Below are 14,728 nucleotides of genomic sequence, written 5' to 3'. Positions count from 1 at the left end.
ATAGAATGGGCACAGAATATGGCAACGAATTTCTAGAATTAATTGTAATGACCACTCCTTGTGCTATGAATATGCACCTCTTCCCTCTAGGTTTACCTGCTTTCCGTGTGTAGGCCAGGAATGAGTTATCCCCCCTGCACCTGGCCGGCCAAATGAAACATACCTGCTCTAAAACTACTGCATGGTTGTAGAGTTTGTTCCACAAGTCAACTGCTCCCTTTAATTAGCCTTTGTTTCTTCTGAACAGGAAAGGCTTTTACTTAACAACTTTAAGTATTCACTATGCCACATTTCTTTATAGTACAAATTGAGTTCTGTGTTTAGAGAATTGTTAGGAAACCAATTCCAGGACAAGACTGAAATGCCATCTCAATGACTTGTTCTGTACACTTCCAGAAAACCAACAGCAAAGCACTCAAGCTGGCATTACACATTTGGCTTCCGATGGGCCTAAGGGGAGGCTAATAATCAGGTAACACACTTGTCCTGGGACATATTCCAGCATGTACCTGTTGGTAAGTGCCAGAACAGTTACCTCCTGCCTGAGTCTCTGCTGAAAGCTTTTCCTTGCACTGCCCCCACTGTCTGCTGCCCTCCACCACATCCCACCCTCTCTTCCTCCCCTTGTCATTTGAATGCACAGCCTGCAGGTTTACTGCCCTGGGCTCTGCCCTCCTGCCTGGGAGGGAGGTGAAGCGCTGCTTAAGGTGTGGTGAACAGACAGCTGTGTCTGGGGGCTTAATAACATGATTTCATGTTACACATCAAACAAGAATGCAGTAATTCAGCAACTCTATTTTACACATCTAAAGGAAACCAGATGAAGCCATGCAATTTTTTGGTTGACTCTCCAGATTCCTTCTGCAAGTCACCTCATTTTGGAAGTATTCATGTTCCCCAAGTCCTCTGTAGATCAGCATCTAATAAGCGTGCATACTTGCTTGGTTTTTAGTTTAGACTTCTCACGAGAGCTCCAGGCACCCTTTACAGACAGAGAAAATACCATCTTAGGAGCATGATGAGATTCCCTTACAAAGCCCCAGCTCTAACCCAGCTACACCCTCAGTAGCTACAGCATGCAAGAACCCACAGCTATTCAGTGGCACAGAGCCACGCAGACCACAAATACTGCTGTAATACTGTAATGCAATGGAAAGCACAGCAATAATAGCAGCATTGCAAAGTCTCCAGCTATAACAAAAAAAAAAAAAAAAAAAAAGGACAAGCACAAATGCAGCAGCCATGATCTCATAAACATAAGAAGAAACTTTGTTTCCCTTAGAAGGCCCAGGCATGCAGAGATCTGCAACAAGAGATGTCCTTCCCTCCACTGCCAGCCCTTAAATGAGGTCTGGGAAGGGGTGGATCCTGGCTCCAGCCCTTCCATCACTCAGGTACATTGCATGCACCTGAGCCCCACTGGGTGTGCCCTGCTTTCACACCTGTTGCTTCATCATTGCTTCAAGCCATGACTTAGCACTTCCACTACAGCTGTGCTCTTAGAGAACTCATGACTGCTGGCTTTCACTTCAGTAGATGTGTTAGTGACCTCGAATGACCATTTCATACAGCCAGGCAAGTGCTGAATATATTAAAGTTAATACTTAAATACATATCCTAGTTCATCATGTCTTGCTTTTTATATACATGTTCTTTTGTGTTTGCCCTCCTCAAATAGTGAGGAGAATGTGTATTAATATTAACTAATTAACACTGATATGTATTAATACAGAAAATTATATACCTAAGTACCCTAAGATTTTCACCTAAAACAATTTTTTTTTTTTTCATTTTAGAGACAAAATCTGCATGAGTTGCCACCTGTGGACTGTGAAGTAAAACAAAACACTTACATGTACAGTTTGAAATACAAACTTTCTTTCTGGTTTGCTATACACGTTCCCATCTAATCTAGAAGAAAACAGACAAATAGACACAGATGGAGGAGGATTTGTAATTACTACGCAGGTCCAATTTCAATTATCTGTAGATATTCAACAAGGAAGCTCCAGGTTGGGGTTATTTGATGAAGATGCTCACAGATGTATTGAACAACATAGACATCCACCTGTAGGAAATGCACCCAGGATACACAATGGTGTTTGGCAGTTGAGCTGATATTTATAAATCATTCTGCCTGTAGTGAGGGGAGAATATGGTTACCTACTTATAGAGGTGATATGGTAACTGTGTATTATCAGTCAGGATCTACATTAATTTAAGCAACAAGATTGCAATTTCATTATTCCTAGCCTTAAATCTAAGCCAAATGTTACACTGTTCGGAGTTTTCCTAGTAAACCATGAATTAATTCTATTTGTACAAATCACCTCCTCTCAATTTTGAAAATGGTTCACTTTCTTTCCAAATCAGAGTTATTTTTGCTCCAAAATAATTATGCTGTTGATAATCATGCTGCTGTTAAATGCAATATTGCATTCAACCCATTAACCCACTGTGTTCCGTTGCCCACACCGCGTAAGTTTACTGGACAGCACACACTCCAAAACATTTCTATTTTGAAGGCCAGATCCCATGAAAACCTTTCAGTCCAGATGTAGCTGAACCAACACCAGACAAACTAACACTAAAACACCTGTGCCCTATGGGAAGCAGAAAGGCAACGGAGAGCACAGACCAGAGCACAACCTTCCTTAGCCCATAGGCACAGCACTGCATGGCTGGGGCTGAGCTGCAGTGCTGGAGGATCTCTGTGATGGTTGCAGGAAGCTGGAGGTGCTGGGAGGTGTGCCTGTGGTCAGACAGAAGCTGTGGGCCTTGTCTGGCTCTTAGCTCATGTGATCTGGGGAGTTAATGCACTGAGACGGGCAGTGCACATCATGGGCAGGGTTTAGCTTTGCAAGGACCCAGGAACAGAGTATTTGCTGCAGGTGTCTGGAGTGCAGTGACTGGTATCCTACCAGCCTAGAGACAGTATGGGTAATTACGTCAGACATTGTTAAATCAGCATTTCTGACTGGAAGCACTGAAAAGCTAATTTGATGGCTGCATCTCTCCAGATCCCAGGTTTATGTTACTAATCTCTGCATTTGCCATACATTTATGTCTGTGGATGGCAGGTGTCCTTGAGGCATGAGTACAGACAGCGTACCACAAAGTTGAAGGGCTTGAATTTCCTGCTCCTCATACACTCTCATGTCTCAAATACTGATGAGAGCCCATGCTTGACTGGTGAGTGTTTTTCCTGTGTCTGAGGCAGTCAAGGAATTTGGGACACACATAACATTAGGGTGCAGGTTAGGGCAGGAGTTCAGTTTAGTGCTGACTGCAGAGTTAGCTCATGTCTCCATTTTACTATGTAGATTGCTGTAGGATAAGGCCAGACATAAATAACTGAGTTTCCATTAGCCTGAATACAACGAGAGGCAGGGTGAGTGGCTGCACCTCAGTTAGGACTTCTGCACTCAAAGTGCTGCTCAATTTCATCTGTGCTAAAGCTTTTTTGAAACCCTGCTACTATCAAGAGGTTAAATCTGGAAATAAAGGATGCCGCTAGGATGTGGACAGTTTAGGGTAGGGTTACCCTTAGGATCAGAGATCTGGAATAAAAGAGCTGGTGACAGTTCGTTGGTAGCCCTTGCCTGGCCCATGCCAATGACAGTGGGGTTTCTGCTTGGTTGCTTGATCGCTTTCATTCATGTCCTAGGCTGTAATGATTTCAGTTATGTGCAGCGTTAGAGTTAATATTTTTAGTTTTGTGGGATCCGTGGATCTTGTTTTATGACTTGCTCTATGACTGACTGCATCAGAATGAAGAACAAAGTATAAAGGAAAAACAAGCTTTTGTCTGTTCTAAGGCTGGGAGTCTGCAGGGTAGGGCCATACTGGGATTAGTATTAGGATTAATGAGAAGTTCAAGGTTGGAGTTGATGAAAAACTGTTTGTTATCTGTCCTTACAGGCTGAGCTGTTTATACTTAGAAACGTGTGCATGATTTATGTTTGACCCTCAAGGAGGTACCTGTCACTTAGGGCTGGATACAGCTATAGGCCATGCCTTTGATCACACATGCAGATGTTTCTGGACCTTTCCCAGCTCTGCTATCCTTGTTTTCAACATCTGCAATGCCCCAGAACTGTATGCAGCATTCAGAGACACAATGTGTAAGAAGCTGACATGGTGGCATGGGGAGAACATCTGATTCCTTCCTCAGCTCTCTATACATTGCATTCTGCTGTTGAACGCTGATTTGCAAGATTCCTCCCTGGGCTGGCAGCTCCACTCAGAAATGGTAAGTGTCAGCCTGTAATTAGGGACTCAGTAATCCATAGATTAGTGGCTCCCTATTCTAAAGTCTCCATCTGTTGTGCTGGAATCACTGTATGTCTGGTCCCAGAGCTGCCACAGGCTTCTGACCGCTTTTTTGCAGGATTTCCTTTGTTGTGCACAGCGGCCCATTGGTGGCCGTGTGCTGCGGCAGTCATTGCACGGCGGCCTCGTGTCAGCGCGGCACAGGCTGCGGTGCTGCTCTGTCCAGGCACGGATGGGGCTCTGCAGTGTATCTTCCCACCATGTTTTGAACGCAGCCCCTCAGCACAGCAGATGACACACTTCCAGCCGCGCGGGTTTGGTACGTCCCGACAGCCTCCCACACGATTAAAGACTGCTCTCCAAATGGGTGCGGAGAGAGACAGAACCCTGCAAGGTGCACAACGTGCACACAGAGAAGCGACGAACATTGGTGGTGCTGCCCCGACTGCTGAAGCCGTAACACAGCGCAGTTCCTCACTCACCAAAGCCTGTTTTATCTGAGGATAAGAGGCTGCACAACGCGCACAGCTCTGCTCGGCTGCGTGCCACAACTGCAACGCAAACGTTTCCCTTTTGTTACAGGTCTGTATGGCCACCTGAGCGGCCCCTTGACGGCGGTGCACAGGGCGGCAGCGCCCCCTGCCGGCCGGCGGCTCTCTGCGTCTCAGCAGCCTGGGAGGGGCTCCACCACCCACACCGCCGAACAGACTCCAGACGGGCATTAAACATCTCTGTGAATGGAAAGTGAGATTATTATTATTATTTTTTTTTTAAAAAACGCTGCTGTTTTATTTTTTTTTTCTTTATACAAACTAAAACACCGGAGGTCATTGAATCCTATATTAAATACATAAATTAAAAAATAACCATTCATAAAACTTTACATACAATAAGGATTCTCTTCTACGCATTAATACATATAATACAGATACGTGTCCAGTGTTTATCAAAGGGTCATTCCGCCAAGTCATTAACACTTCTGTTGTGGAGTAAACACCAAAGAAAAAGAAAGGGAACAAAACTGTATCCAAAAACAGGTACTGATGTGAAAACAGGACAGGGAAAAACAAACAAGCAATAAAACTTTCAGTCACCAGCAATTGTATGGCTGTTGGCTCTAATGAGAAGAATCCTGGCCTATCCAGCCCTCAATGGGGTGCCAGGAAAATGAAAGCCTTGGAGGTTCATAGGATATTTCCCACTGAGATGACAGCAGGGAGTTGGAAAATGGACTATATGTGCAAAAAAATAGAATCAATATGTCTCGAGGCATGCAAACGAGAATAGAGCTGTAAGCCAGGCTGCTAATACTGCAAGCCCTATGTCTTTCTTAAACCTAATTGCCTAAATTCATCCCACCAATCAGGTGGGAACGCTCCTGATTTGGTGGAGAAAGGGGAGAAAAAGTGACCAGTTTGATTTTTGTTCAGCTGACTTTCATCACGTACGTGCCTCATCCACTGCTGTGATGTTCTGGAAGTTCTCGAGTGCTGTGGTCCTGCTCTAGTACAGACAGGAGGAATCAGAGCTATGTTTACAGTCCTTGTAGACTGAAATAAATTGCTGTGGGTTTGCTGGCTGATTTGAGGGAGGGGCTACAGAGACTCATTTGAGAGGACTCTCAGTACTTTGCCTCAGAGAACATCAGGGAAAAACAGAAAAAGCCTCAGAGGAGAGCATCAGGACAAAGAATGGTGGGGGGAAAGAAAAAAAGAAAGAAAGAGAAGGGAAATAAGAAAAAACAGTACCACAAAGTTACACATAAGATGTAAAACCAAACCACGGGTGTACCAGCTGCTGTAGCTAAACAAATCTAGATTGAATTCCCCATACCTAGATTGGAAATATACTTTCATAAGCTACAGCAATGATTTCCTATATACAATAGGGACCAGAGAGATAGATGTGCATACATGCAAGTGTTTGGATATAGATATCAATTATATAGATATATCTATGCATTTACCTATATAATGATACATATATATATATATATATCCAAACATTTTGCATCAAACTCATTTTTTTCAGGCTGACTGGAGGAAGTTTGCATTTTTACCAACAAGTGTGTTTTAGGCACGGCTCATGTAATGCTGCAAGGAGAAAAATGCAGCTGGTGCTCAGATCTCTGGAGGAAATCCAGCAATCTTTCCGAAGTTTGCAGCCATTTACATGTCACACCACAGTAACCTGGGGATGCCACCTCCCATCCCTCCCTAAGCCCCGGGAAACACAGCACCTGCATGCATATGTAGTTAAAGAAAAAAGAGTAAGGGAGGTGAAATCAGGCAAGAGAAATGAGCACAAGATGTGCACAGTGCAGCTCAGAGGGCCTAAAGAATGAAGCCTGTTACAAAATCAGTGAGGTATGTCCTAGAGCCAGACAGTGTTATCTATGCTATGCTTCTACCCCGCAATTGTCAATAACAAATGTTTCCAGCACTTTTTTTAAACTAAAGCAGAGATGGAAGTTGTTACTGCACCGCCATGGAAAGACCATGGAAAGCATGTGCTGTGCTCATGCTTCTTTAAGATGAGCCTGGCATTATAATGTCTAAAGAAATGTTTCTAGGCTGCATTTACTTCCCACATACTACTGCAGCCAAGTGGTATGAAATGTATGAAATGAACTTGTGCTCCAGCAAAGGAGAAAGAATGGTGGAAAGGGAAAGAGGGAATAACCAGACAGGGAAAAAAAGCTTTCTGCAGTTAACAAGAAATTGTGAAGTGATCCCAATGTGTCAAAGGTGCGGGAGGAGGCTCCCAAAGGGCCTGACTCCAAAGACTCATGACTGAATTGGCAGCAGCACCCTTGGAAAGCACAGGTGATAGGTTTGGGCCAACCTTACCCATAGATTCTTCTGCAACACAGAGCATGCAGCGTACATACCTGTAACATGTAACATGTAACATACCTGCCTGCAAACCTGTTAAAAAAAAAACCAACAAAAACAGAATAAAATGGGGCCAAACACACAGCTAGTGCAGAATTCAGTAAACCCACTGACTAAAACAGACTGCTTGAAGCAGCTCTGTTCATTTTGTAATTTGAATTAATCTTAAGGAGCAGAAAGTTGCAATAGCTGCTAACCTTTAACAGAGGGCTCAAGAGAATTTCCAGACACGCATGAAATGAGGATGTTCTCAGTCTCTGGACAAATAGAGCCCAGTGCTGGATCTACAGACATCAATGGGTAAAAGCTATTCTGGCTCCAAAACATCTCTGAGAGACAGGCATCCTCTGTATGAGATAAGCTTCATTCCTGCTATGGCCAAGGAATAGCTTTTGCCCTACTGAGTTGCTGTGCAAGTTACTTCACTGCTTTGTTCCTCAGTCGTTCCATCTGTGAAAATGAACATGCAAACAAAGGCAAGACTCTTTGTAAAGCACTTTTAAAGCTTCTGGTATGCAGAGTTTGTACGCATAAAAATTGGAACATGTGAGCCCTCTTTTGAAGGTTTAAGTAATGCACAGGCTGTTTTCTACACTGTTATATGGAAATCCATTTTCTCCCAGCTGAAATTAAGGCTCCATTGTGGAAGAGACAGCTCCAATAAACTTTGCCACATGAACCTGAAGTCTGCACAGGCATTTCCCAATTTCCAGGGAAATAAAACCAGAGGCAGAAAAGTGCATTGCCATGCCTAGCTCATACAGCACACCGTGAGGAAGGGGAAGATGGAAGCAAAGCTGCATCCAACATACACAAAAGCTTGGCAGGGTTTGTTGCACGTGCCAGCTCTCCTTGGGGTTTGCTTCTTACTAACTGAAGGGACATGCAGCTGTGAGGGCACTGCTTGCCTTAGGGAAACACCAGGACTGGGTTCCAGACTTTGTCATGAAAGAGGTACGTAATGCTTTGAAATGGAAATGACTTATAGTTATTTTTAATTATGGAATAATCTAAACAGACCAGTGACACTACTTCTCATATCTAGTATAGATGTTTTCACATGGCTTTCCCCACTATTTGGTTAATGCGTTCTTGGTCAAGAAGCCAGATAACAAAATCAGTTCGACAGACCAAACCAAAATATTTATAAGGGTTTCTTATGCTTGGTAGGATCAAGGCTAGAACAAAATATCTGAAAGCTGATGCTTTGTGGATTATACAACACAGACACTGAGGATTGTTTTCCTTCCTCTCCCCCTGAACATATCTTTTTCCTTCTCAGAAGCCATGCTGTAGGTTCAATCCAGTGCTCCTCACTGTATTATTCTTAGAGAAATCAAATATGGAAGTTTGAGAAGTATCCAACAAAAGACAGGCTTTTCTTCGTGCAGGGAGTATGAAGAGATAAGGCTACAACTCCGCCAGAAACATTCCTTATGTCCCACATCTGGTTTTTCCCTTCCTCTGCCACATAGAATGGTGCCTTATAATCATCTCAAAAACAAAACACGGTGTCTTGTCCTGCCCATAGTGCAATAAGCCAGAATACATTTCTCTTTTTTTTTTTTTTCTTTTCTGCCCCCACATTGCAGCCATCATTGTTCCTGAGGTGAAAACCAAAGGGAGAGAGAAAGAGTCTCCCTGCAGTGAGAAAGTCCAACAGTTCAAACAGAACACTCCACGGTCAGTATCCATCTGCACATCCTAAGTGTTTCTCCTGCTCTTCCCTCTTATTTTTGATCTGTTTGTGAGATGACAGTGTCACATTTAAACGACTGCCCTGCACGGCAGGGATATATTTTTCTGTTGTAACTTTGGTTCCATGCCCAAGACACACTCTGACTTGATCAGCTGGAAGCCTTGCTGATTCCCTTTAAGTTTTATTTTAGCAATGTAGGTTGACAGTTTATATTTCTTCCCCTTTTGTAATTTCAACATACACAACTTCATTAGATGCAGCATATATCATAGTGTTAGATGAGAAATGTCCGTTAATGAATCTTGAGTGATGGCTTTAAAATACAAGGTGGTTGTGGTCTTGGCTACAGATTATTCATTTGTTGTTTCTTTTTAAATAGGTGTAAACAACTTTCTCTTCATTGGGGAGTTGGAAGCATTTGCCTTTTTAGGGACAAATCTGTGTGGTCGGGTGCTCTAAAAGTATAAGAAAAAAGAACATCTATATCAGGTAAGTGATAAGTTCTCTGCGTACCCATCCAGCTGACAAACAGAATCTATCAGTCAAAGTCAAAAGGATTTTTTCTTACATTACCAGCTAACTGGACAGACTGTTTCACTCCCCATTTATTGGACCCTACGAGTACAGCCTTCTGGTCAACAGAAGTTCCCACAGGCAAATAGTTACACATCAGCCCATGGAAAACAGTTTCAGTAACTCCTGTACCACAAGTTGCTTAAAATTCACCAGATACAACAGCAGGTGATACATCTGTGGTTTCACACAACTCTAGGACTTTGGTTGATTCAGTAATGAGCCAAATGCAGACTATCTCTGATTCAAGGAAATCTCTCCTGTATATGGAAAAGAATTCTGGGTTTCAGATTTGAAATCTGGAAGAAAACAGCTTAGCTTTTCTTTGCTTCCTCAGTGTTAAAATCTACATGGTAAAACTCATGTGAAACTGATGCTGAGCAGATTTCCTTATGCAATCAATCACAAGTAATACGTATATTCACAAGCAGAGGTGGGGGGGAATAAAAATGCAGATATTAATCTCACAGAAGGAGCTAGAGAATTCTGGTCTGGATGCTAAATACTGCTGCATGTGGCTTCCTTCACTGCATCCTGATCTTGTTCCACATGCTTGTCCCTCCTAATCTCAAAAGTACAGCAATGAGCTGTGCTAACCCTGTCAGAAAAAGAAACCAGAAATAATTACCTGCAATTGTATCGGTTTGCTCTCAGAACTGAAAGACTGAGAAAGGATAAATGGGAGAGAGGCTCTAACACTACTGAAGTTTTTTCATTATCAACTGGTTCCCTAGATCTATTTCAAGGAGGTACTGTGGGTTTTGCTGTTTTATCGTAGATCTGTTTGAAGTCTCTTATAAGGTTAAAAAAGTCAACATGCATCCAGTGAAGTCAAACTGCTTTGCCAAGATCACCCTAATGATATTTATTTTGATAGTTTTAAGAACCAGAAACTTTGATGGCACACTGAATTTTACCTGCTATTCTCTTGACTATTTGATATTATGCAGCCAGACCAACACAGTCCAATGTTGTAATTTCTTAAATTCAGCAGTGTGATCACCCTCCACCACAAACTGACAACAACCTTCCAGATTCCCTGACTCTGGATGTGTATAGGAACACACAACAGTCTGATCCTCAGCACTACGCAAGAAATACTAGCTTTGAGGAGAAAAATAACGTAGTCTTACCTTTCCAAGAGGCACATTGACATCAAGGCCAAAGAATAAAGGCAAGAGAGAAGAACAAGAATAGAAATAGAAACTGCAGAAGAAAAAGAAGACAGCATAAAAATGAGAAGTCACGGCATTGTAAGCACCAGGCTTAGTTCTTTTAGCACTCTGAAGGACAAGTAAAGTAATTCTACATTCAGCATTTCCTTAGTTTCATCTCAAAGTTTCACATTACAAACAGATGCTGTTTGGGTAGAAAACTAAAATTTGCACCATATTGAAAGCCTGAGATACGGCTGTCACTGGAAGCCACCGTGGGGGGATGGAAGACAAAGCTGGACATCAAAACTAGCATGGGTAGTATTTTAAAGTAGGTTAGAAAAAAAAAAACAACAAAACAGTGCCTGCCATTTATGCTGGAAATAACTTGCAACTACGTGTGTATATACATATGTTGTGTATATACACACACAGTGTTGTACAATATCAAAACCTAACCATTATATTTTGGATGTGTCAATTTAATCGTGAATGATATCCTGGAATGTGAATGCTTATGAATAAAAAATTCTGTGGCATACTGGCACTAAGAAGTTTCATATTGAAGGTCTCCATATGAGCACTGCGTAAATTTTATTTCTGCTTTGATTTTCATTACAAGTTATGATCTATCCCATGTTGTACATACAAGAAAGAAAGACACCAAATTCTTGTGTCACAGAAATACTGACGGAAAAGTGGAAGGAATTACTTGTATCAAGTTATACACTGAGCTCATTTGTTTCACTTGAGGAATATACATACAAACTGAATGGGCTCACTGGCCCTACAGTTATTGTACTGATATAACCATTAATATAGATTATGTATGTACAGTAATATTCACTAATATGACTACATGGGCAAAGCTCCCACTGGAGATACATCTTATATCAGTATAGCATTTCTATAAGATACATAAGGGTAGGATTATGACATGCCCACACTGTGATCTTTCCTCAGCAATCCTACCTAACCTATCAAAAACTAAGACAGCTTAATGTGACAAAAACAAAAAAGAGCAGCACAGCTCTGTATGTATTTATGTGTATTCTTTGTATATATATATATAGAGAGAGAGAGAATGTGAATGTGTAACTTGGCAGGTCAGCTTAGGAGCAAGATTCTGGTACTGCATTCATATTACATCATCAATTGCACACTTCAATAAACAAGACAGCATTAGAACATGAGTTCCCAAAGGACAATCCCTGTACCTTTACTGACTTTCATTCACTCCTTCCTGCTCACTACCATCACCTGCTCACTATCATCAACGGATGTATCGCCTGCAGACCAAGACAGCATCTCAACCACCAAATAGAAGTTTCAACATTTGGCCCAGTATCATTCACCATAATTAAAGGTGTTCAGAATTTATTTCCTAAAACGAAACACAGTTTGTTGTGGAAGAGACTAAGAGTAAAGTCAGAATATACTAAAATGCAAAAACTGAAAAGAAGGCTGTTATGGTTTTGCAATTTGGTTGGCGTTGGTATTCCACATCAGAACACCATGCCTCACAATGGGAGTAAAGGGGACAAGTTTTTTTTTTCTGTGGGCTGCCTTAATGTTCATGTGGGGTGGAGCACCGGAAGGGAAGGGAGGAAGGGGACGGGGTTGCTGGCCCGGCTCCCTGCGAGGAGACAACGTGGTCAGAGCTTCCTGCCTTCCACAGCTCCATCGGTGAGATTGGGGACTTGGTAATCTCTTTGTTGAAACTCTCTTGTTGTTTGTTTAGCATTATTGGGTTATTAAACTGCCGTTCGTTCTCAGATCACCTTTTTTCCCCCTCATTTTTTGTTAGACCTAATCTCAATCTCCCTTCCCGTCTCCCTAAACGCACGTGGCCGGGCCAGGCCGGGCCGAGCCGCAGTGCCGCTAGAGAAAAGGGGGGGGGGGGGCTTTTGTTCCTGCTGCCCCGGTTTGTGCCCACTGTCCCGGAGTGAGCTCTAGAGAGAACTCCGTGACAAAGGCATAGTAGAAAAGCACTGAAATGCACAGCTGATTTAGGTATCAAAAACCCATGTAGTTCAAAAGAATTACATCATTACTTTCAAAACAAGCCTGCTTCAGAAGCAAAACAAAACCAACCTTTTCCTCCAGATCCTTAATTTGTCTCTTTTGGATGTCAGTTTTATCTTCTAAATCTCGGATCCTCTGGAAATTAGAAAAGAAAGCAACTATACTCAGTAACTTTGCTTGGCTGAAAGCAACTGAACGTTCAAAGTGTTAGAAAGCCAGAAATTAGTAAATTCAGTTCTCTGGCGGGTATAAACTTGAGTAGCACTACAATTCCAGCCACAAGCCCTGCCTAACGGTGACTTCATGTATGACAACTCAAAACATGATGTTATGTGTAATTTACTGCATCCTCAAAACACTGGAAATTAGCATCAATGGTGGATCTGTTTCATAGTATTGATTTTATGAATCCTGTGGTAAATACATGGAAAGCATACAGTTATAATTTTGATGTTTCTAAAAGTAAGATTACTCACATGTGTTAAAAGAGGTCTAAAATGTTATTAGAAGTGAAAAATTAAATGTTTATGGCTTTATGAAAACACTGATTCTGTGGTGAGCTAGGTGTGCCAAAGTCATACTCAATTCGTGTTTTTAACAGAGGTAGATACTTCTACAAAAACTGTGTAATACAACTTAAACTTCAGTACGTTGGGAAAAATGATCCCACACAGTTACAGACTACAAAAATGAGATGTTAAGTCTCAGTGTCTTTTTTTTCTTTTAGTCAGAACCTATGGCAGATGGCCAGTAACCAGCAGAAACCCAGAAGTGGCAGGAAAAGAGATACCTCTCCTATGTAGCATGCACCAGAACTACAATAGGAACTACACAAGCCCAATAACTGGGGTGGTGGGGTGGTGGTGGTGCATTTTTATTGCCGAAAACTGCTTGGTTTAGAATTTCAAAATGTTCCAAGCCACCACTCCACAAGCTAATATCAAGGGTTTATGCGCACAGTAAAGACAAAGTATAAAACAACATCAGAAACTAGATGTCAGGCATGCTTGTAACAGGGAGCTTGCCCAAATTTGCCTCAGCTTTCATTCTTACACAGCAAAGTCACACAGATCTGCATGTGCTTTCATTTATTTATTTTTTACCTGATGAGCCTGCTGGAGAAGCTCCATCCTCTCCTGAAGAATCTGGCAATCATATTCTCTGCTTTTCCTCAGCATCTGGCGTCTTAGCTTTTCTACTGCCGTCCTGAGCTCTTCCTGCTGTTTTTCAGTGAGCAGTTCCCCAAACTTTATCACTGTTTCTTGCTGCAAAGCATTGTACAAGGTGGCCTCAAGCTCCTGGATCCTCTGGTCGGTGCAATACCAAGAGTCAGTTAGAGACAGAACATTTTTTAAAAAGAAGTGAGGACAGGGAGTTGTGGCAGTTTCAGGCACCTGCATGAAGGTCCCTGCGCTCAAACATGCAAAAATGTGACAAGCAGAACTTACAGAATGGCTCAGTGTTTAAATAACAAACAAACAAAAAAAGTGTGTTTTCATTTGCATGGTATTCTAACATTAATTTTCACTGGCATCCCTTAGTGGCTTTTTTTTTAGTGGTTATAGTGATGATCAGGAGTTGGACAGAACTTTCATATGTATCTTAAAATTGCAATTAAAAAGATGAATATTTCACTAATTCTAAAACTGACCCACTGTGCTAGAAATAAACTTTAAGAGAACAAAGATTGAAAGTCAGTACCAGACTAGTTTCGCTCTTAATCCTGCTAGTCAGGAGCATCACCATTAACTGTCAAATCAAATACGCTGAACTTGTATGGTAGGTTATCAGACCTACGTATCAGAATTCAGTACAGCAGTGTTTTACAGCAGGAAATCTTGCTCTTTGTGGCACATCATCTTCCAGATCTGAGTTCTAGTTGGTTGCACTGACTTCATTTGGACAAGTTGACATTAATGAGCAACATATGCCTTTAGACGACAGAATTGCTTTGGACTTCAGCAACTCTGCCTTTTTATGATGTGCAAACCCTATGCACCCTTTTGAAGTAGCACAGATTGCATGATAGCACGTCAGATAAAAGATACTAAGAGGAAAGCAAAAACCTCTCTTCTTGATCTAGCAGGAGCCTGTGTCAAGCTACAGTGCCA

At 42.0% G+C, this 14,728-nt stretch overlaps 1 protein-coding gene and 1 long non-coding RNA gene across 12 annotated transcripts in view; one reads left to right on the top strand and one right to left on the bottom strand.

Annotated features, from left to right (window-relative positions):
- JAKMIP2 (janus kinase and microtubule interacting protein 2) overlaps nt 1–14,728 on the bottom strand; it is a 56,348-nt gene that overhangs the window by 5,196 nt on the left and 36,424 nt on the right. For 3 of the 11 annotated variants that reach the window (XM_085519070.1, XM_015875499.3, XM_085519071.1), the window contains 4 exons: nt 13,721–13,924; nt 12,687–12,752; nt 10,572–10,644; nt 5,035–9,320 (listed from right to left, as the gene is read on the bottom strand). In XM_085519070.1, coding sequence (XP_085375196.1) covers nt 10,594–10,644; nt 12,687–12,752; nt 13,721–13,924 — 321 coding nt within the window. In that variant the 3' untranslated portion in view covers nt 5,035–9,320; nt 10,572–10,593. Of the gene's footprint in view, nt 1–872; nt 983–1,853; nt 5,004–5,034; nt 9,346–10,571; nt 10,645–11,169; nt 11,977–12,686; nt 12,753–13,720; nt 13,925–14,728 lie in introns of those variants that run through there. The other 8 variants (XM_085519067.1, XM_015875494.3, XM_085519068.1 and 5 more) reach the window with 6 other exon arrangements.
- On the top strand, nt 4,119–11,141 carry LOC116654074 (uncharacterized). Its single transcript, XR_004308949.2, has 5 exons — nt 4,119–4,252; nt 4,855–5,016; nt 8,759–8,849; nt 9,245–9,354; nt 10,430–11,141. It is a non-coding gene; the product is annotated as an uncharacterized LOC116654074 (long non-coding RNA).

This window comes from Coturnix japonica, chromosome 18 (assembly GCF_054131305.1).
Source record: "Coturnix japonica strain WE chromosome 18, WE-NBRP24, whole genome shotgun sequence".
NCBI lineage: Eukaryota > Metazoa > Chordata > Aves > Galliformes > Phasianidae > Coturnix > Coturnix japonica.
Note: the sequence above shows the minus strand (reverse complement) of the source record. Positions and strands in the feature narration are given on the sequence as shown.